The following is a 25,078-nucleotide window of genomic DNA, read 5'->3' on the forward strand; positions in this document are numbered from 1 at the left end:
ATTCGCTCCTAATGGAGTCACAATGATGGGCGTACTTGGTTCATTTTGACCTCAATCCGCAACTATAATTTTTATTTTATTATATTTATACAAACATTGAGTTTTGCCTGTGGTTTAGAGTGCGTCGAATTTCGCAAACTATTCGACTGAACAGTGTATATTTACTCATTACCCTCGTATTCATTGGCAGCAGGTCGCAAGTCAAGTGAGGTTGACCGATCACCAATATTTGTCGTTCCATGTTGTGTTAGTTGTGTGGGTTGAAGGTTCGGGGTATACAAAAGTAAAAATTGATTGACAGTCATACGAAAAAATTGTTAGCAATAAAAACCACAATAAGAAATGAGGTCGACGATATAAAAATAGTTCTGTGCAATTAAATAAAGCGCACTGGATTGGGTGGGAAAAACAAAAGCATAATAACACAGAATGACCCAATTTAATTTGACACAAGTTTCCATTAAGAACTGAAAGGATAATTAAACCAAATCAGTACGAAAAGCAAAAAGTTGGAAAAAAAGGATACGATAGCAATAAATGCTGCACAGAGTAATTGTTATAAAATGGAAAAGCAATACAAAAGTAAACAAGAGTAGCAAAAATATGGTTTGGTGTCACCGCAGGAAATGGAATTCGAAACTTCACAAAAACGAATTCCATTTTAATTTTTGTTTTGTTTGCCAGGATTGCAGTGAGCATGAAAGTAGAATTTTTATACCTCAAATAGGAGAAAGCTCTATGCTTTACTATTTAAATGATATACATTTAACGTTGACTTCGTATGGATATCCCTTCAGAGTTCTCGCAAACAATAAAGGGACACAGCAAGGAACTTTTTCAAAATGTTTACTTTAATGTTGCTTAATCCTTGAAATGTCGTTAACACTTATGTGATACGAAGATGAAATTTAAAAACATTTAAGCACATAATTTTATTCCCTGATTTAAAGGGTTTAATCATGTCGTTATTATATCAGAAAACTTTGATTCATTCTTTATGTGATGCATTTGATTTTATTTTTTGGGAACTTCAAACAAAATCCAACTAAGAACAGAGTTTAATTGCTAGAGACAGTGGCGTATTAAGGAGAGGGAAAGATTCAGTCCTCCTCTAACAATTTGACGTTAATACTAATATTATAAGAAGATAGGATATAAAATTCTTAAGCACTTAATTCCATCATTTAAAGAATATAGTAATATTGTAATTTCATCGCAAATTTTTGTTTCACTTTCATTGAAAGGATTTGAAATCTTTAAAATGGTAAAACATAAAATGGACATAAATTTGTAAGAACAGTGACAAATTCAAAATTTTAGTGGAAAATCACTCTTTGACAACATAATACAAAATATAGAAATTACGGGAACTGCAACAACACAGCCAAAAATAAAAAAAATCCACTATATCACTACCTTTTGACACAATAATGGTTCTGTTACTAATAAGAAATCGAATGCTTTCAATGAGTTAAAATATATGTGTCAGTCGTTCCTATGAAAAAACTTTCAGATTGTGTTTTAAAGCAATTTTTTTCTGAAAATCAAAAAAAGAGAATGAAGAAATCACAACTTAAGATCTTAAAAGCTTTAACTATAGTGGGGCATCCTACCTGCATAGAATAGAACTGAGATTTTTGGTGGCTTATCTAACCGGTCATCATAGCGTGCATTATCATCTTATTAAGATAAGCCTGTATCAAAATTAAAGAATGTCATCTCTGCTTGGAGGCGGATGAGACCTCCGCCTTACAAAGAAAGTGATTTCCAGCTTTGATTTGGTTCCGAAGTTAATCAAACCTAATTTATATTTTATTCAGTACTACTAAAACTGTCTATTTTTTGGTAAGCATGAATTCTATCAGAATTATTTGAAAATTATTTTAAAGCACCTGATCAATGTTCACTTTTGTGGACCCTTTAGAAGCAAAAAAGAATTCACCTCAATGTTTAAGTGCAAAGACTATCAAGCCGTTATGACCCAAATTAAAGAAGAGTGAAACGAAAAGGTTTGCATTTTGGTCTTTAGTAAACCTATAGTTTATGTACTTATTGGAATACTAACACGAGATTGTGCCATTTCGCCGTTTATTTGATCATAGCGTATTCCGATAGGTAGATTGCTATCTTCATGAGAAGGAAAAAAAATCTATCAATCACTTTCTATGGGTTTGTTTAGGATTACAAACGGAACGACTTCGATGTCTTCAATATTGTTTCTTTACTTATCTGAGAGCTGTAACGGAATCGGAGTTGTCATATTTCCTTAACTCTATGTGGAAGACCCAAGAGATGTGGAAGAGATTATCCCAAATATTTTAAAAGGTATCATAAAGCATTTGTCTCTCCAAAGCAATTTGTCTCTTCAAGCAATTTGTCTCTCCAAAGCAATTTGAATATGTAATATTTTATAATATAAATTAATTTTAATCGATTCTCTCTCTCTCTCAGTTCCTTTGAGTGGCCAAGTTGGGAGAGTACTAACCACGCACTGGAAAAGGCGTGCAACCATCACAGCGGTCTAAAGAGGTGTACTGCTTCAGGCTGAGACCCTGTAATGTGTTGTTGTGACTATTTAAGCAAATAAATATCTGGTAGCGGATTGTTACAGTCATTTAAGTAACTACGTACCCAGTTCCATTTCGTTTTAGAGGCATTTTTCTGGAAAGTGAGATCTGCTTATAAAAATTTTTCTTGATAATAAAAATTGAACTGAAAATGCTAGCTCATTGCATATTAATTACTGTTGAAAGTCATTTGCTGACGAAATATATTATCTTTCAATGATTTCAAAAAGCAACACGTAAATAAATTCTTAATTGCCATTCGTAACTTAGCATCTTTAATATTATTGCAAGTAGAGTAACCAGCATTTTATGACGATTCAAGATATTAAAAGCCCTAGTCTTCTTTAAAATAAAATCCTATATTGCCTCCGTAATGAAGTTATTCATTGCGTTTTCGGGTTTTTCGCTTTCAATTTCATTTCCTTATAACTTTTATTGGCTTGTATCTTGTATCTTATTTAATGAATGCTTGTAATTTAATAAGATTTTATTAAAAGACTTTTTGTACGTGTCTGCTATACGGTATACCTATAAGAGTACGATGTTAGGCAGTAAACAGAGTAAGTAAAAAGTATGAGGTAAGAATGAGGTAAGTGGATTCAGTTAACGATTGCTTCTCATTTAATTGTTGTTTTTGTAATAAGCAAATGGCTGCGACTATAGCTTAAGGCTAAAAAGTAAGTTTACAACATTTGTAAATGAACAAATAATGTCTTATATTTCATTTGGTTTACAGCTATGTTTTACCCCCAAACTTCATCTATGTTACTTTACTGCACAAGCAAAGTACTGTCATTTACAGTTACCACTCACCGAGTACACAAATTTCTTTAATGAGGCGACAACATTTTTAATTAGCACCTGTTATGCTTTATGCTAAAGCATTGAAGAATTTCAGGGCTGCAAATGGCAAATGGCAAAACATGTGCTAAGGGTCCATAAAATTAATTTCCAACCTGCCGCAGTAGCAGCCACAGCCGCAGTCGCACTCAAACTTAACAGCTACTGTAAGCATTCATTTTTGTGTACTGTAATTTAAATGACGGCACACACTCATTCATTCATTAATTTTCATTTACTTTAGCATAACGTAAACAAATACAAAGAAAAACAAAATATGCAAGAGTTCTACGGAAACATTTTATGAAGATGAGCTAAGACCAAGACGGTGTTAATACAAAACTTCACTAATGCCAACACACACACACCACACCATATATTAAGAAGTATAGTGTAAAAAAAACTCGCAAAAAGCTTTTTAACCCATTTAACAGTGTTCTATTTTCAATGTCGTCGCTTTCATTTGGTATATAATTTTATACTCCCTTTGGAGCGATCGGGTGGTCGGGTAGTCGGGCGGTTGTGGATGATGGTCGCTTACAAAGCTCATCGTAAAGTTGCCGCATAAACATATTTTTGTTATTCTTTTCATTGTGTTTGTCTGTCCGCTTGTCTGTCTGGCTGCGTGTTATTGTTATTTCAGCTTTACGTTTGTGCTTTGGCAATAACTTGTAAGTGTTTCTAAACAAGCACAAAGTCATGTTTCAACAGATGTAGTCTGGCTGCAGTGGTTACTGCTGTTGTTGTTGTTGTTACTGTTGTCGATTGTTCTTCTTGGCTTTAATATCTCATGTTTTTTTTTTTTTTTGATATGTAACGTATATATAAACGTAAATATTTTTTATTTCTACATCTATTTTCATTTTCTAATGTTTTTGTTTTCAAACTCTTATTGTTGCTTTCGTTGCTTTCCTTGGGTTTGTTTTGTTTTGTTTTACTTGAAACGCACATACACATTGATATGTGCCTAGCAAATTCAGTGCTAAACTCAGCTCACATTAAAGCAATTGCCAACGTTTATGGACTGATTTAATAGAAAATAAACGATGTGAGTTAATGTGGAGACAATAACGTACACACACACATAAACACACATACTTCGATATTCAAACAAAGTGAAGTGGGTGTAAGTGCAGCTGAAGTGAATTTGAGCCCCAACTCCAACTTGATTTTATTGCTAACAACGGCAAATGGCAGTACGACAGCAGTACAACAGCAGCGACAAAAACAACAATTACTGCGTGATGCTTACTCTAATTTCAAGAGCTTTACTTTAGTCAGAAATTCATTTAATTCTCTTCCGACTGGTTGACTATGGAGTACGCTTATACAAATACATAAATATTTATGTTTAAGTGTGTGCCTGCCTATGTGTTGGAATGTTTCATGAGCTGCAGAATTAATAAATGGGTCGCATCGAAGCATACTGCAAGCGTATAAGTAACGATATGAGGCGGGGTAATGAGGGATGGATGCCTTTCTGTTGGTTGTTGGTTGTTGGCTGTTGGCTTAATACTAAATACCAAACTCATCGCAATACGAGGGTGAAATTGAAGTCTAAATAAATAGACATAGTTAAGTAAACACGCGCTTTGAAATTGTGTATTATCCAAATCCTTATGAACTCTAACGAAATTAAAAATATATAAAACATTAAACATAGCATAGGATATTTAATTCAATTTTTCCGGTTCGAGTTTTTTTTTCCAATATACAAACATTTTTCTTCCTCTTCCATTTAATACAAGTGCAATTTAAATGGAGAAAATGTTTACCCACAATCTTTACAATTTATATCTAAAGAAAATCTCACTAAGAAAATTGACATTCTGCAGATTTTTAAAAATATTAGGAGTTCATATTTGATGACTTACTCATTATACATTAATTTAAAAAAAAATAGAATTTGGTACATACGTGAGTATGGAAAAGAAATGGGTATGGCTTTCACGAAAATTAAAGTAGGGAACTTTGTGAGATAAAATATATTTGATGTATGCTTTCGCAAATATTAAAAATTATGTAGGCTAAAAGTCAATGTGTGCAGAAACAAAAAAAGAAGAAACTGTTAATAATATTACATATACAGTAAAAGTGAGTTTTGAAATTAAAAGTAATCACTCTTAAAATAAAACATTTGAATATGAAACGATATTCGTATAATTTTTTTTGTGACGCATCAGGTGTATGCATAAGATTTTTCCCGTTAAATTATGAGATGACGTCAGTAAAAGCACGAAGTATATATTAATTTGAAACATACCTTCTTTTGTTCAACTGACATTAAACCACGAAAACACAAGTTGATTCCGCCAAAAACTACCGTTGAACTTTAAGCCTGAAAAAGAACATTTGCGGTACGCATTGCTTTTCTTATTTAATCAATAGAAAAAGGCAGTTGATAGTCATTGTTCGCTGTTAGAAATACATGGTCAACACAATTCATGGATTAGAATATGTGAGACATGGTTTCGACAATTTAAAAGTGGTGATTTCTATTAGTAAACGCGCTAGTAGATTACAAATCTATTATAGTTCTTCTATAGTTGTTGTATGATAACCCAACTCAGACTGCTCAGATTGTTGTTGTATGATGACTAAACTCAGACTGAACTGCCACAGACTGAACTGCCATTGGTAAAAACATAAAGTGTATCACAAGAAACAATCAACAGATTTTTATGAGCAATGAGGAAGATGTTTAAACTGGCTAACCTGGTCCCTCACAGTTTGAATGAATGTCAAATGACAATCGTAAAGTTACTCGTTAAATCATGCTTTAACACCACGCAAAAAAAAATCGTTTTTGTATCGAATTGTGACGGGTGACAAAAAAAGCATTTATTTTGATTTATTTAAATCACACTTTGATCGAAAGACGATTTAAATGGGTCAAAAGATATGGTAAAAGGTTTTTGTTACACGACAAAGTACCGTCTTACACAGCAAAACCAATCACAGACCAAGACAGACAGACTTTGAAATCGCTTGAATAGGACATCATTCTGACTATCACTTTTTCGCACTAATGTGGCATACGTTCGCAGAACAGCACTTCACTTACTTCGAGGAATTTTTTCTGACTTATCTGGCATGGTGTTTATAAATTATCTGTATGATAAAGAAATGTACAGAAGCCAATGGCTAATATTTTGAATAAAAATATTTTTTTCTCTCAAATTACGTGTTTACTTTACTAAAACAAAAAAAACCAAAAGTGCAACTGGTGTTTTAATGCAAGACAAAGACATTTAATCATTACAACTAGTATACCATATATATGGTTGGAAGTTTGCTTGGTTGCAGTAGAAGGTTGGCACGTAACTTCTGGTTGACTTCAATTAAAAAATTTTCGCCATTTTGCTACTACATTCGTCACAAAAAACTTTTAGATACAATAAAGCAAATTCGACAAGAGAGAATACTTTACAGTTTTTTTTTTACTATAAGTTTATCCAACTACTACAGTTAAAAAAAGTTTAATACTTCGGTATAATAAGGAACGCGCAGTTTCTCTGCGACGATTGCTATACATCAGAGAGAACTGAGTTGCAGTAATGCGATCTCTCTTAATAATATTCCAATATTCCTAGTCTATATATATACACTTAAATATAGACTTATATAGAAAATGATCTGTGTCTTTCATTCGTTATTGCCAAGTTGACGAAAGTAGAAGTAAATGTTTCTGTTCACGATCGCAACATAAACCCGTACTCTAGAGTACATCTAGGGAAGCACCCTGGTAGATCAAACTGTTAGTATGTAATAAGTACTAGATTTCGTTAGATGACGCGACTACTTTTTATCTGAGTAACCAATGTAAAATTTTTAATAGGTTTCTTCAGCAGTAGTGAATTACAACAAATAAATTGTATTATTTTTATTTAATTGAATTTTTGGCTGACAATACAGTTATTTTAAGTATTGCTAAATATCCATCATCAGTGATCTTTTCGGAATCAGTTTTATAATAAGTAAAAGTTTTATATTTTATAGCTTGGTACTTGAAGCAGAAAAATATATAGGCATATAGCATAATCGAAAAGGTTATTCAGAATAGCCGCTTTTATGTGAAGTTTTAGTCAAATTGTGGTGCCTAGAAATATTGTTAACGCGATTTAAATTTTAAATTGCATTGGAAAATAATTATCTGTACATCTATATTTTAGATTAAAGCAAGTATATCTTAGAGCTTACATTTACGTTGGACAGAAAAGTTTCTGTGTTAAACATTTTTTTAAAAATATCAAAAAATCATGCTCGAAACGCTGTAAGTAATAAGAGATGAGAAATTGAAATTTGCTAATTTGAATTATCACAAATTTGATTAAACACATCAAGTTGATATTGCAATTTAATCCTGCGATATTTGATCAATAATGAATACAGTATTATCGTACAAAATACGAATCTAGTTACTTTATTAGCAAATTTTTAATTTACACTTCCCATGCAAAATACCATAGAAATTTAATCCAATTCTGTCATTTCTTTACTGGATGAATTATTTCACATTTCGAATTTTGGTTGGAATATCTGCTGTCATGTTGTATCTATGACTACAGGTATTTATTAGCAGGAGACTCAATAAACTTAAGAACAATTTATTGAACCCCACAAACAAGCACACATGTAGGGCAATTTTCGACACTGAATATGAAAATTTGTACAAGAATTTGTTTCCTTGCAATCGAAATTATAAAACATAATCGCCTCACCGGGTTTGCCTATTTGCAGTTGCCTTTGGCATAATGAATGCCATGAGAACAATCCAAAGTACTGGTGTCTCCTTGTTAACGTACATGTGCTTAGCTTATATATGTATATACACTGTCATGTGATTTCAGTATATCTGCTTGTATACATGTGTGTGTGCTGTGTGTACGTATGTTAAAACAAAAAGTTTATTGCTTATCTTAAAATGAATGCACGAGTGTTCCATAGTCTATTAATTCACCCTTGCCGTTTCATGTTAGCTGCACCCTTGACGGCATTTTGCATACCAACCCAGTTTAAAGTCCCCCAACTCTCCCATGGGTACACTTTTCTTGCCTAGTAAGACAATGCTTACATCCATATTTATTAATGCTTTTTACGGTTTACACTCTTTGAGTGCTTTATCAAGTCGTAAGCATAAATAAGTTTAATTTTTATCTCGAACATGTTTCGGTTACAATGTACTCGCATGTCCTTGTTTGTAGTTATGTGTGTGTAAACCTAATTGCGCAAACGGCATCTCTGCCTGCATCAAAAAACCGTAAAACCAATCGCCCGTGGTGTATTTTAAATTTGAACCTTCAAACTAGAAACCTTCAAATAGGAAATTATTTTACAGGCATGAAGACTAAGTTGATTTACCCAATTTTAAATTTTGTACTATCCGGAATGCCTGCACGTGTTGAAAACGTAAAATCCTTTAATTTTAAATAGCGTTCAAATAATTGGCGCACAATGTTCTCGAAATATTATTGGAGAGGAACTTCAAACGCAAAAACAAAAGGAATACATACCTGGGTTAACTGTGATGATGCATAGTACGATATTCTCGAGGGACAAATCGATTCTGGCTTGGAATAAATTGTTTCGGTGATTTGATCACCCATCGGCAGTAGTGCTGTTGCATATGGCGAAGGAGTTGGTGAGTTACGAAAACCTAGTAAAATGTGAAAAATTGTTTTTATTAAATTAGTTACTAAACGTTTGTGAAAATAACTTTTCTATATACTTATATTAACTTAAATAAACGATAAAATATTCAATCATAATATTAATTCCATATCCAAATAGATAGCGTTAAGTCAGCCCGGTTGTTGTTATTGTGGTCTCTAAAGCCTAACATGATACGGTAGCAAACTCGGGTTGCTCACCGATTTTAGGGTGGGTTTCTTAGCTAGGAGCTAACAGCTGATATCAAACAAAAAAAATTCGTGGTATTATTTAACTGCAAACACCTATATAAATTTTGTAACCTTTCTCTCTATTCGCATGGTATAGTCCGTCGGTTTAAGTCTACTCTCTCTAACACAGTAATTTTCATAAGTAGTATACGAAATTTTAAAACGATTACTATTATGTTAGTTATTAGCAATACTACTATACGTATACGTAATTTAGAAACGATGAGGAGCTAACCGATATTCTGGAGCACCAGCGATCTCATATAAGTTCACAGGCAGTTTATCATAAAAACGTGGTATTGATAATATAGTCTAGAAACTAACAGCCGAAGAGCCCTTTAATATGTCTAAAATCCAAGACGAATCCAGGGACTCGGTCCGATGGGCTACACCGTTAAGAAAAATATGATATTGGTAGTTGGAATGTTTGGAACATCGAATTTTACGCAATCAACTAGAATATCAAGCAGAAGGTAGTTGGTGTTTGTTGCACTGTATTTGTGAAACGAAATTGCTTTGAGGCCTAAGAAGCTTCTAAAAATCTTGTACCAAAAGTCTGCAGTACATGCTAGCCCAGGATATAAAACATTCATTTGACATGCTTCTAAACCGCTCACTATGACTTTCAAAGTAGTGGTAATACTAAGGTAAAAATGGTTGGGTCACATAAAATTCATAGCTTGAAAAAGTCTTTTGAAATCATATCAGTTAACTGACAGTGTTTTAAAAGTTTTGGTACCAGACTGGTACAACAGCAGAAGTGATGTGGAAAGTTGAGGTTCGCATTGAACGCAATCCACATCAAAATCGCAATTGAAAACAAATGGTTTCTTAATTGCATATATTAAGAGGAGCTGTGATCACTATGTGCTGTGAGCACCATTTCCAAGAAACAAAAGATTTCACAAAAATTCGAAAAAAATCAGGTTCGAAACTGAAAAGTGAAAATGTTAAAGAGGAAAAGTAGATGTTTATGCACTGTCCTGGTAAAGACGTTTCTACATTTTAGAGACACAACTATTTAAACAAGTGTTTAGTAGTTTCCGACAATATCAGATAGAAACTAGCTGACTTCTCGGTATTGGTTGTTTTGCTCTTGATTCAAACTCATCCAGGGTGAAGTACATTGTGTCTCTACAAAAGATAGCGGCAATATCTCAAGAACTTTTATGTTAACTTTATTAACTTAACTGTATGTTAACTTTATTTATTAACTTCACTTGTTCATAAGTTTAAACAAAACTTATTCAGTTTTTTATTATTCGTATATATATCTTACATATGTTAGATACCATGGATACCTTATATATCTTATGTTACACTATATTAGGCATTTTTTTCCTAATTATATATTAATAAATTATTAATATTAATAAATTGTTTTTATCACAAATAATTTTTAGACCTGGCAATTCTTTTTCATTTTTATCGCTTACAATATTTACATTTTTAATGCTTTTTAATAACCACTAACGATTATTGCTATTTTGTCTACCATAGCGTTTTGTGTTTTAGTTCTCCTCATTTTTAATATTATTTGGTTGTTAATAATCAGTTTTAATACTTTTTATAACTTTTACCTTGAACATAAAACTCATTAAATGGCATAAATAAATAAGTACTTACGCTCAAATATGCTGCAGGACTTTTTAGTATCTGAGGGATACTTATTAAGACTAGCTATAGTTGCGTACGACCCACTGTTAGCACTGGGTGGTCGCCCTAGCGGATCAAGACGTATAAAAACATTTTGATGGCTACCATAAGCTGCGGTTGTGAAGCTTGTGCTTTAATATTGAAAAATAAAGAAAAAATCAATGCAAATGAAATTACTTTAGAATTCAATTGAGCTTTCGAGTATCTTTTAACTTACTGCAAAGAATCCTGACGTAATTGTTTACGTGCACGCAGGTACATTGCACTTGCAATCAAGCCAACCACTAATACCAAACCCAATGCACAGGCTGCAGCGCCTAACAGTGCTGGACCCTGCGATGGTGCATGTGCAGGAGCCGGTGATTGATTTGGTGCTGGGAACATACCTATTAGGAAAACCAATATAATAAAATTGTGTAAGCTTATTATGAACTTATCTTCTGCTACTTTAAACCACAAACCTTTTAAGCAAACTTTATTGCGTTTAAAATGCAATCTTGTATCATTAGTCCGTGGTGGGCCACGTACCACCATGTTGACACTAAGTGGTACTTGCTCGGTAGCGTTTCCTGTGCAGGGCAGATGCACCAAAAATGTTTCAATTTGCGACGGCACTAAGCCCTTGTCTGGTATACTCAGTGTGGGTGCCGCCAAAGCCTCCTGCTCGTGCTCGAGCTCTATGGTAATGGCATAAGGTAGCTGCAATAGTTTGACAAAATATAGGTTAATGGAGTGCAAATTAGTTTTTGACTACCGTGCAGCATTACAGGCAATAGAAATTTCGAAATTTAAAGCTGTTTATATTTGTAGTTCTTTTTACCTTAATGCACAGCACAGCAACAAAATAATAGAAATTTTCCTCAATAATACTTACCGGGTATGTTGTCAGACTCTGCCATGAGAATTCCAGATCATGTACATCCGCCGGCACAGGTACGGTGAAATGCATTGCGTATGTGTTTATTGCTCCCTCGTGAACATAAAATAAATCCGCTTCCAAGCCTGTGTCAATGCACATATAACATATTTAGCGACGTCGGGGAGAGGGGGATTGAAGCGTGAAGTAATGTTGCGTGAAAGAAAGCAGAAAGAAAGTAATGAAAGTAAAGCATAAATAAAATTGTTGTATCACATTATAAAGCAATTTGCTATTGTATCAATTTTCTAAAGGGACCTTTTCATGCTTGCGAACAGAATCTTGCATGCAGCAGGGCTTCTGGCTGACATTATTGAACAACATAATACACAATGAAAGATAAATGGAGCGGTCCGTACGGGGCTAGTTCGAGTGTCTGCTCACTTTAAGACACTCTATACCTTTGCTGCTATTAATTTTCTTACAAATAACTAAGTAGCTCACGTAGATTTGTACGCGTACTCGTATGTGCGAGTTAGTTTCCGCATAAAAATTGAAATTTTTAGCATATCGGATTTTTCCGTATTTCCTTTTTTCTATTTCAACGCTTAAAAGGATAAATTCAACAATGGATTTAAATTGCTTTGTATATGTAAGATGTTGTTGTTGCAACATAATATTTTCATCCATTTTAAGTGGTTCCAAGAAATCATTTACAAAACAAGCATGTAACATGACGAGTTCAGGATGCTTGAATTTAAATAAAAACTGCCAGAACTGAGCGAGCTGCAAATAAGATTGATGTAATTCCATGAATACAATATCGCAAAATTGCATGATAAACGAGGGAAGTCAAGTCGGTTCTGTCTGTGCATATAAATATTTGTATACTTCGACAGCAATTCTAATTTTATAGAAAAAAGGAAAAAAGTAAAATTTTCACTGAAACGAATAGACAAGTATTCGTAAAACATGAATCCGATATCCAGAGATATTCACTTTATTATTTTATGTAGTTTCTTAAACAATACTTAAGAAGAATATACTAACTGGACCAGAAAACTAGAATATGTCGCGAAAAAAGTTAGAAATTCTGGCAACTATTTGATAATATTTAATTTTTTAATTCTTAATTTAATTCTTCTAATATTTAATTCTTTAATTCTTCATTTAAAATAACTACAAATACTTCTCAACCCGACAAAGATGATGTTAGTACACAGCTTCAATGCTATATTTGCCGAATGATTTCAGGTTGATTAATATAGACAGTTTAATCTATGTGAATATAATCACAAATGTGGTAAACTAAAACATAGTTATTAACAAACTATACCCACTAAAACTACAAAGTTTGATAAATATTTTTATTATTATCAACGAATCGAAATTACGACAAAAAATGATTATAATAATAAAATCAAAAACTTGGTTTTACAAGATCGAAAAAATTAAAACGATTTTTTTGTGTTAGAATCATGGACCGTGAAAACCAGAAAAAGTTCCAACAATATTATATTAGTCTAAGGAAATATTAATACTCTTAACATATCGAAAATATACAAGTTGTTTGGATGGCCAAAACCTTCATTTAGTGTTAAGGTAATTCAGAAAAAGAATATACATAGATGCGATTCCGATTTCCTGAGCATTCTTATTTGACTTATTTGGATTTTAGTAGAGTAAGCTATCTTAAGTTATTAACTTTTACGTTAATTATACTTTCAAAAACTACACGCGCTATCTATCAAATTTCACATTGATAACACAAATGACCAATGGCAATAAGAAGACAACTCAGGTAGTCATCTGAACCGATAGCGCGTTAACTTGTTGTTACTTTTTACTTTTAAGCTACATATTTAGAAAACAAGTTACAAGATACTCACATACAGCGTAATGAAAGTTGTTGACAATAGGTTACCATATTAAAATTCATATCGTCATTACTATTAACATGGTCTCTAATATTATTACGTGATTGAGACTAATTTTCATCATAAGAGAATTATCTCAAACTATTTTTGTGTTTAATACTGACGAAAAGATATCTCTTTAAAAACATTTCTATATATTATTTTAATCTAAAATGTTAAAATAGATAAAATAGATTTAAAGCATACGCCATCATACAACCACCTGTATTCTTATGTTTTTATGCATGGATAGTTTTCTCATTCTGTTTACACTTTTTGCCTGCTTTACATGTCATAAGCAAACCAAGGATTTTCCCGCTCATTAATGAGGTCATTCAAACATTGGATCTTTATAATGCTTGCTAACTCTATTTTAAGCACCCTTTATGTTTATTTGAATGTGTATAATAAAGTTAATCTACAACAAAAAACCATTCTCGAGCTCACTTGTCAATGTTAGAATCGAACCAGATCATGTACGATTAATATATATAAAAACAATTCTTTGTTTCCTATCTTCTTAATATTAAAGCTTAAACTTTAATATTCTATGCAAAATAAAGCAAGTAGATATGCTATTGTAAATTAAAAAATTGTTGTTAAAAAAAACAATTAGCTGAGAAGTTAAAGTTAAGATGAATATTATATAGAAACCTCTTCTTGTCTACGTCTCCATCATCCATCTTATTTAGTCATACATCAGCTATGTTTAAATAGAAAAAAGTTGCAAATCTTTGTAGTATATTCTTCTCGATTGTTTTAACGTACGAAATTGACAAAAAACATTACTCTTATAATATCGACTAATATACGAAGAACATTAACAAATACCTATTTGCTGTTACCCGGTGATATCTAAATCGGGTTTAAGTTCATCCACATTTCTCACATTACTGGAACCTCTTAGAAGTGTAGCCTTTGCTATATAATTTAAATCTCCTAAATTTATCCATACTATCTTAAGGAAACATTGTTCTCGGTATCACTAATCTACCCTTATCATTGCGTCTTCCATCATCCCAGCAGTAAAGTTTATATATAGTCCTGTTTTTTTTTTTGGTTAACATTACGGACGCGCCCCATTAATTAATTTCGGTAAGTCATTGATAGTAACTTTCTTATAGTCTTTCTTAGGTGCTTGGATAAGAGGCATCTAAATATAAAGCCTCTCTACTTTTATCAACTCTTAAATAAGTGGTCCAACTTATACGAATGTAATCAATTGGCTCCTTTAACGTTAGTTTTGGAGGTTAATTTATTTATCTGTATTTTTTGTTGCTTTAAACATGCTTATTCCATTATCTGGAGCAGGTAATATCATTAATATCACTGATCCTTCTCTATACTTTTATTTTGTATTTTTTAATGCTTTAAATGTGTTTCAAACATATATTATCTCATAACATTATTTTAAGAATGCACTATTTTCTATAGCACCGAATCCTTCTATAATACTATTTTCAGTCATTTGATGCTTCTGATATCAAAAACATAATCTTATTTCATTATCTTCAGGAGGTAACATCATCAATAACCCTGATTTCTATCTATACTTGTATTTTAAACCTTTTATTGCTTTAACAGTGATCATTCACTGTTCTAAGTGAGTTCAATTTTATATCTTTTGATGCCTTTTGATGAAAAAAAAATAATCTTATCCCTTTATCTTGAGAAGTTACTGTCATCAATATCCCTGATCTCTCCCTAAATTTCTATTTTGAACCTTTTATTGGTTTAAATATGACCAAACAATGACTTAAGTTATTCAATCTGCAGGGTAAAACTCACATGTATCTAAATTGTGCACTCCTTTACAGATGTTTTTAGGAGGTTAAAGTCGCACAATGCGTATATTAAATTTGTTAAAAATACGAAAATATGACGAAAATTTATATTTTTTGTTTTATGAACAAGTCAACTAATGTTAATATGAGTATTTGGAAATATTTCGTCTTTCAAAACCAAAAAAAGGATGAAAGATAATACTTATTAGGCTTGTGCTATTTTCTGCAAGATGATTTACTAACTCTACATTCCTCAAGGGAATTATGCCTAGTTTTTATTTAAATATATAATGATTTTTAAAATTATTTGGCTTCATGTATGAATTGACTCTCTTTTATCTTTCCCATGTCTGTGCCAATGACAATTTTGGTAAAAAAATTATAAGAAAAATGGTTGTTGCGAACCTTTTGCGTTCGAAAAATAATCTAAAAAAAAGGAATATAGCATCAAACTGCTTAAATAAACTGAAAATAAAAACTTAAAACCTACTTTCTATAAATTGGATTCACAAAATTGAAAATCCAATAGTAAACTTAGAAAAGTTAATTTAAACCATCTGTCTGCCCTCGTATGTGTACGCCATACATATTTCGGCATTAACCTGTCTGCGAACTTTTATGCAAAATACGATATTTTCATTAAAAAGAAGAGGTGTTAAATGTGTAAGGTGTGAAGTGTGAAGGAGCAGATCCTACTAGAATTACAAATAATTTTATTTTACTTTATTTGTGCTTAAGTGAAATTCTAGTATCGTTTTCTACTATAAAAGCGACTGAAAACTTGTGTAAATATCTGAAATCGCTTTAGCCCTTCAACGTTTGTTTGCTTTAAGTTTAGTTGTTTTCATCAACTTGTCAACAAGAAGAGGCAAAAACAGAGGCAGAAACAGTGGTAGAGGCAGAGGCAGAGACAGGGAGGAAGGCAAAAGCACGTTACGCATTTCCGTCGTTAAGACCGTTGAAATGGAGGTCCTTTGAGAAGCAAGACATGAAATTAAATTTCTGTAGTGCATTATTTACTCATTGGGATCATTGCTAATCCTTTGCATTCGCATTGACAAAAGTTACAAGAGCAAGCAATATTTGGCAGATTGGGACGTTGACTATTTACTATGCGCACACAGACGACGGTTCGCTTCATAAGCACACTCCCAGCTACCATTCCAGTACCATTCCACCATTCCATGTGCCAGAATAAAGCGTGTGGATGGGATGGGGTCTTTGCTTACGAAACTCAAAAGCCAAATGGGAAAAAAGCAACATTTTTCGCGCTGCGTTTGAGTCGGTAGAGAAAATGGATTTATAAATGGAACAAAGCAAACGATTTTGAAACAAATTTTAAATCCAATTACGAGAAACAGGGAAAAGCATTTTCGTTAACTTTCATCTTGTCAGTTTCATTTCATTCATTTCCTTTAACAGTTTTTTTTTCTTTTTTTCGTTCTTTTTTCGGTGTTGTTTTTTGTTATTTTCTATGTTTTTTCTGCTATTCTCTGCACACACAAGCACTGCACCCCATTGTGAGTTCGAACATTTCAGGGTTTCTGGATTTCACTAGTCGCACTGAACTCAGCCACAATGTGCCCTTTTGTCCTTTTTTATTGCAAATACCAAATGCCAATTGAACTATGAGGTTTTTTGTTTTTGGTTGATCTAAGTGACAGTAAATTTAATTTATCACAGCCTTTTAATATTTTTTAAAATGACAATATGAAAATAAGATATCATTACGCACAGGCCAAAGGAAGCAGTTTAGATAAAAGACTAAAGGTCCTAAAGGATAAGAAAATAGAAAATAGTCACAATTTACTACACGAAAAAGGAATTTTCGTTAAGGGGACCAAAAATTGGTTTAAAGTTAAGTATAAACATATTTAAAAATGCCAAAAATAATGTAAAATATTGCAAAATAATTGACACTTTTTGTCTTTGGTTGGAGAGAAAATATGTAACAACTTTGTCAGGAGTTCACACAAAAATTTTGAGTAAATAGTATTTTCCTTTTTTTAATGGGTTTTAAACATTTAATTTCACTAAAAAAGGTCTATGCCCTGTTAAACCGAATTCTGAGAAAGAAAGGATAAAGTATGCAAAAAGAAAATGAGATTTTGATTTTCTTTAGATATCCATTAATGTTTAAATGATCAAATATCAAAGTCTTATAAGAGAAGAAGCAATAAATAAAATAAAAGCAGTTGAAAAGAGTTCAAATCAAAATTACGACTTGTTGAAGACTCTATTTTTAAGACAGGAATTAAAAAATAATTGTCCTATAGGTAATATAACTAAAATTTACAATATAAGTATTTGATTTTTATTCGTGTTCCATTATTATGAATTAGTATTTGGTCAACGTTTTTTTTGTCTCTCGGTTTTTCCTCTAAGTGAACTATGGCTAAAATTATGGTTTATGATTTAAATTCATTAAATTATTGCTCTTTTTTGAGACTAGAAACATTTAATATTATTGAAATATCTTCCTTCAAACGTTTCGAATTGAGTTGCTAAGCTTTTCATGCAAACAATAGATTGAATATTTGTATCATTCACTATGGTACAAATATTCAAATATGGTGTGTAAGAATTCCTTTTAATTTAATATTTTGCTTAGTTTATAAGATTGTAACAGGTGACGAACCTTGGATATAAGATTATGAACCAGAATGCATATATAGAAGAGCAGTCGACTATATTGGTGTTTCAAGATGAACCGAAGCTAACAAAAGTTGTTCACGTCCAAAGTACTTCGAAACAAGTGGTCGTTTGTTTTCTCAGGAAAACTGGTCATGTGGCAACTACGAGTACACCATTATAGGAAACAAAATGGTCAATTCTAAATGGTATACAAACATGTGTTTACTGGAATCCTTCAGTGAAATACTGAAAGCAAACAAGTGCCGCGGGAGCATTCTTCATTAAGACAATGCTCACACACAAAAAACTATTTTGATGGGTCATCCGCCGTACAGTCCTGATTTGGCACCCAATGATTCCTTCTTGTTCTCGAATGTCAAGAATAAAAATACTAATGTATTTTGTCGGCGGAAGAAACCGTTGTTGCATTTAAAAACTATATTTTGGAGTGGTAAATGTTTCTATTTATAACGTATCAAATGGCATTACTGATGAATGTGGAAACTTTGTACAATTTAACCACTAAAGTCACTAGGATATCCCACAGTTCAAAGCCAAATCGTCAAATGGACATCAAAACTTGGTTATACAATAGAATCACCTTTCAAACCAATAAAATCAATTTTCCATACTCAAGTATTTTTAAGTTATGAGTCTGAAAACCATTTCTATTGCATAAATTTAAGCTTGAAGTGAAGTTCATATGTATGGATTTAAAGTTGCTCAAATTAATTTTCTATATTTTTGTTCGTATCATTGTTAAGAAAATTCTGTGCTCAAATTTTGTTGAAATTTCATTCGTGATTTTTGCAACTGATAAAATTGTAGTATCATCAGTGAAGTTGGCAATTCAGATAAGATTTGGCTGAAGAACATTTGGAGTATTCATCAGGTAAACTTGACACAGTTTCAACTATTTTAGATGCAAAATGAAAATCTCTTTTTTTGATGACAATACTGCTGTTGACTCAACGAGCTTTTTTGAATTTTTCACCAATTTTTGCGCTACTCTGTCAAAAATTTTTGCATCATATAAAATTTCTGCAGTGAATTTTTTTTCTTCAATTGGTTTTTCTACAGGGTTATCTATTTTGTAGTTCCAGAAGTAAATGAAAATGAAAAATACTTGTGATTCAGATTTTTTCAAATAGTTATTTCCTTGTTTTACTTGGACCTCGCCATTAGATGTTCCATGTAGTATATTTCTAACAGAACTGGAACTTTTTAAGGTAATTTAAGATGACTTTTATGGCATGTATGTGACAACAGCTTAGCTATAAAATCACGGATATATGTTTTCGAACACCAAGATTTTAAGAATTTTTTATATTAACACAATGCTTTAAGTAACCCCGCAAAAAAACAGTTGGCTTACAAATTATTAATAGCCAAGTTACAAATATATACTTGGAGACGTTGGGACAGCGCACCGTCCAACAAGTGGCCTCACTGAAGTGAAGGATTAGCCGAAGTAGACCACGAAACGACTTGGTTCCTTTTTCATTCTTCGATTCTCGGATGTCGTTATTGAGTTAAAAATAAAGTGGCTTCCGTTCGCAAAACTATATCTCTTGTTATTGCAAACCTCACTTAGCTTGAGGTTGACTGCCAAGTCATCACGAACTCAATGATGTCCTCAGACAGCCATGCCCCTGCTTGCTAGTGCTGAACATTGGCACAATCTTAATTCACATAACCCATATGTGAAACACAATCCAATATAAATAGGATATTGACATTATTATACATATAGACATATAAAATCTATGTCTATAGGGCATTTCTATCTTTGTTTAAAAATTTTAACATTAAAATAAATACTGTTCAGTGGTTTTACTATATTATCCACTATACATTGTCTAAAATATATGACGTTAACACAATATATGTGAAATAATTGATAATAACCTTTTATCTTCATTATCTGACATTTTAATTTACCACTTACTACATTATTTGTTCATTACTGACCTCACTTACGACATGTATTATACATTCATTGAGTACCATCCATTAAGTACGATGACTATGTGCAACATGTAATAAAATACTTGAATTTAAATAAAGGATTTTTGTCCTTGAATTAATTTACCAAATAATGAACCTTAGTTTTATGTTAATTTTACCTCAAAAGTGTTTGGGAAACACAGTAAGGATCATTATTCCAAATTTAATGCAAACAACCACTGAAGTGGTGCTTCTTATCGGATCTATTAATTGCTTAATTATACTATAAAATTACTTTAATATTCTAATAAAAGTTAGTAAGGAATAATTTGTGACTCTTTTGTACAAAATTAATTAATTGTGTAGTAAATTAATTAACTAAATATATTTTACTGATTAAGTATCAAAATATACTAAGTTAATGAAATATATTACATTTAAATATAATAAAAATAAATTTAAAGAAAAAATAAAAATAAATATTAACACAATTTTTTTTTGTGTTCAATATGAAAACTTTTACAACCTGTGTATATTTCTTAAACATATCAATAAATTATTATTAACTAAATTTTGAATATACGGAACTAGGGAATCGATAAAAATATATACAGAGTGTTTCTGAACTAAGAACTTTAATTGTGGGAGTTGATTCTTGACTTCTTGACTCAAGAAGTATCATTAGATTATTATTTATAGTATACGAGGCCAGTTTTGATAAGTCGATGATAAATCTATTAAAATAGTTTTAAAATATTTTTGATATACTTTTTTGATATCAATTTTCTTTTATTAAATATAAACTATAGATTACTTTTCCGTTATAAGAGCATCTTTAATTTGGTCAGATGTTTAACATGCACAAGATTAGGAGAATTTGTAGGGATGTAAAAAGAAATTTGGGGCGCTAATTAAGTGGAACTGTTTGAAAAAAAAAACATTTCTAAAACAAAAATAAAACCTGACACGCAATATGATGGAATGGTTCAAAACTGGTTTACCAAGTATCGTTGGAGTTTTATTAGAATCAGAAGGCAAAGGCGAATACTTTTTCAAGTTTAACGGTTAATATTAGTATTTTAATATAAAAATTCTTAATTGGTTAAAACTATTTCTAAAAAGTTTAATAAATTACCTTATATTTTACATTTCTATCAATTATAGATATGGCTGTTTAAAAATGTGTATACAATGCTATTTGTCAAAACATGTCCATGTTTCATTGAAAAAATTTTCAACAATTTTTCCAGAGATATGGGTCTTCTTATTTTTAAAAGGAGCTCATAAATGGTATAAAATAATGACCCATATGCACACAAAAACATCACAATATATTTGATTCTTTCATAATTTTAACCGATTAAAGTCTGCCTATAGATTATTTCGTACGACTTTGATGAAATTTTAATGAATATCTATTAGAGGTATTTTTGTTGGTAGTTGAAAACAATTTTTTTTGGTATCCTGAAATATTCCTAAGAATTGGCACCTGTCAAGCGTTAGGTGTTATAATTTTTCAATCAATTTTACATATTTTTCATTTCTTTTGCGTAAAGGACTCATTAAACTGTCTAATAAAGGTGAGAGGTTCTCGTTTTTTCTTATTTCCTGCTATTAGATAGCACTTTTCGCAAGCGTTTTCCGTCAAAAAAAAATCGGTGATTTCAACCAGTGAAAAACTAAAATTAACTACGTAAATATTATGCAGTTCTATTTTTATGTTGTAGGTTCTTTCCTCTTATTTAATGTAAAAAAAAATTTATCGTGATATCTTTCGCGCTAGAATGTCTTACGTGTCTAAACTTTCTTGAGTATTTAAATAACCAATAGGCTAAAATAGGTTAAGCAAGGAAACAGATCAGCCAAAAGAAATGTTGGGCCAGTGGTCAACTGCTTGTTTAATCAAGAATATGGTTATCGCAGTTCTCTAACTAATAATAAAGTAACTAATAATAAAATTGGCATAAAGAGGTATGAAATCAAGACTGTGCAATTAAGTGATTTTCTTTAAGTAGTATCTATGTCAGGTGAAGTTGGAGAGTTAGAATTGTCGCACTACTTTATAAAACAAAACAATAGATATAAATACGAGAGAAAAATTAAATTAAAAGAAGACAACACAATTTGTTCATTTAATTATGGTACTTAAATAGAAATAATTTAAATTATATTAAAACTTAAATGTATTAATATGACACCTACCGTTTTTTGTTTTTTCTAACTGGATAATATATTACATGTATCTGATTTAAATAGTCAATATTTTTAACTACTCAACTTATAATTTTATTTTAATTTTCTTTTCTCAAAATATTTAACTGTAATATTTATAAAACCTTTCTTAGTAATTTAACAGAAATACTATAGTAATTGTATAGAAATCATGTCATAGTACTATTAGATTTTATACCTTACTAATTGTTAGTCTAGGAAATATACTAAACGAATAATGAATGCTACGTTATGAATTGACAATTTGTCGTTTATAAAAAATTGTCTCAAACTCTAACTAATATTAAATATTCCTGACAGTGTCAACGACTCACAATTGACAGACACCAATTCTGAAATGAATTTCTTTTGATTCCTGCTTGATTTGTCATCAAATTTGAAACATATTTACAACACTCAAACTCCCCAGTTTAGTCCCCAACATAATTTCTATTTTTAATAGAAATAAGGTTTCATTTCAAATCAACAATTGACAAAGCATAAAAAAAAATCAAACAAATTGGCCTTTTCCATTTTCCACCCTCAAAGCCTTCCATCCAACTCAGTCCCGCACTTGAGAAATATTTCCTTTCAACATTGCTTTTCAATCTTGTTTACGTTTGCGTTTCCATGGAGTGTTTTCATGTGGAAAATGCGTAAAATGCTGCAAATCACATTTTTTAAATAACTTCACTTGGCACTGCCATCGAAAAAGTTCTGATTCAACGCATACGAGTAGGAATACCAGACAGGATATCCAACGACTGCCGTTTGGCGGAACCGAATAGGGGACACCGCCGTGTAGTCATAATTGAACATGGCACGTTGAACTGTGCCGTGCCGCACGTCGATGTGTAAACAATGTTAAATGATTTCTTAGCAATTATTTACCTATCGTAAAATGGTAACAGTGTAAAATGAAATAAAAAATAAAAATTAACAGAAATATTATGTGTAGCGAAATCCCTTCATTTGCTCTTTGGCTGGTTGTTAGGTTAGGTTTTGTGATCAGGGGTGCGTAAGAATGCAATCTCGGCAAGTTAGTCTTTGATGTTTCTTCTTACAAATGTCTTCAAGCTTAACAAATTACAACAAAAAACAACAAATACAAAAAAAAATAAAAAATTAGAAAGAAATTACACACGAAATGCACAAGTGTTTGGGTTCATGTTGCCGGGCGCACTTAAAAATGTTATTAGTATTTTAAGAACTTTGAGGAATAAAGTTCCAACTCGCATAATTCTACAGCATCTCAAGCGTGAGCACAAACGAAAGTATCATGAACGTCATGAACACGCCAATCTAACATTTTTGCTAACTATGCGTTAAATTTCTTTTTAAAATCCATGTGATGCAGATGCGAGGAGCTGAGAGCTTACTGATTCCTTGTGCTCCTTCATGTGTTTATGTATCTGTGCACTATGTGCACACTATGGTATTGGTGTGTGAATTAAGTGGAATCCATTATCGCACAAACAACTTACAAAAATAGTTTGGAAACTAAAGTGAGCTAATGGCTGTAATTATCTTTGCAGCAACTTTATGCAAACTGCGCCTTTTTGAGTCAAGGATAAGTTCATTTTGGCATAGAGTCACGTATAAACCTGAAACCCCAGTATCAAGAACAAAGCGCGCAAAAAGAAAATTTTAAAGTCAGTATTAGTGTAAGAGTTCACTTCAATATGAGTTCAAAAGTATTAACTTACAACAGATAAATCCTTTAAGCCAACCGCGAAGTTACGCTGCTGATTCCGACAAAAAGGCGAACGAATTTTACTATCCTTATTACGGTGCATTAATATTAAGTACGTAGGCACATGCACATTCGAATTACGATAATTACATACCATCGTCCTTACACAAAGGGATACCTTCAACTTGCTTCACAAAGAGCGGAATAATTAATTTAATTAACTAGTGAACTTGAAATAATTACAAAGTCATTTGTGGAACAATTGCGCACGGAACAAGAAAATTATTGATCATTGCCTTTGCAATTTGTAATGAATTTGAAAGCCGTCAAACGAAACTGAATTTACACACAATTCTCCTCTTTTATGGAACTGGCCAGGATTGATTTATGCATGCTTATTGTAATCACCTAATTGTATTCCTGCAGGCACTTAAAATTTTGTTTGTTCATTCACTACGAAGTTTATTGTATTTCTCTGGTTATTTCTGCCTTATTGTTGGCTTATAGGAAATGGAATTTACTTTCACTTGCAAAATGGTACTTAGAACTTAGTGCTCTACACTAACCAATAAAGAACATATCAAAATGCAAAGTAACGATAGAGGAAAAGTTAGTCATTGTTAAAGAAATTGCTTATTAATCAGTTCTTATATTTTACCCCCTTGATTACTGTACGAGGGAATGCGATTTCAGGAAGAAGTCTTTTACAGTCTGATAGCTGAAATCTTCTTGGTATTAGTGGGTTCAAGTTTCACACCTTGGCTTTCATTGCTTTCTACTGCCAAAAGAAAAAGAAAATAACAGCGATAGGCATTTTATTCCTACAAGAGATAAGATTTAAATATCTTGCAGCTAACATAAAAAAGGCTACAGAGAAGTATAAGTTGTTGCAGTGGTCTTCGGTTCCAACAACTCCACAGTATTGCTTGTACTGGGCGTATAGATTACTGCCTTTCAAGCGAAGATTTATGCCATCGAGGACTGCGCTCAAGTATACCTTGCCAAAAGTATAAAAGCTACCTACAGCTGTAACTTCACATATAGCCAAGCAGTAAACAAAACATTGTATTTTTA

At 31.9% G+C, this 25,078-nt stretch overlaps 1 protein-coding gene across 1 annotated transcript in view; it reads right to left on the bottom strand.

Annotated features, from left to right (window-relative positions):
- The window catches only part of LOC119680591 (tyrosine-protein kinase Dnt), an 85,441-nt gene that overhangs the window by 25,403 nt on the left and 34,960 nt on the right, over positions 1-25,078 (bottom strand). The window contains exons 3-7 of the mRNA XM_038093496.1: positions 11,838-11,965; positions 11,425-11,662; positions 11,181-11,349; positions 10,934-11,094; positions 8,921-9,063 (exon numbers count right to left, since the gene is read on the bottom strand). Of these exons, the coding sequence (XP_037949424.1) occupies positions 8,921-9,063; positions 10,934-11,094; positions 11,181-11,349; positions 11,425-11,662; positions 11,838-11,965 (839 nt within the window). The remainder of the gene's footprint in view (positions 1-8,920; positions 9,064-10,933; positions 11,095-11,180; positions 11,350-11,424; positions 11,663-11,837; positions 11,966-25,078) is intronic.

This window comes from Teleopsis dalmanni, chromosome 2, assembly GCF_002237135.1.
Source record: "Teleopsis dalmanni isolate 2A chromosome 2, ASM223713v2, whole genome shotgun sequence".
Taxonomy (NCBI): domain Eukaryota; kingdom Metazoa; phylum Arthropoda; class Insecta; order Diptera; family Diopsidae; genus Teleopsis; species Teleopsis dalmanni.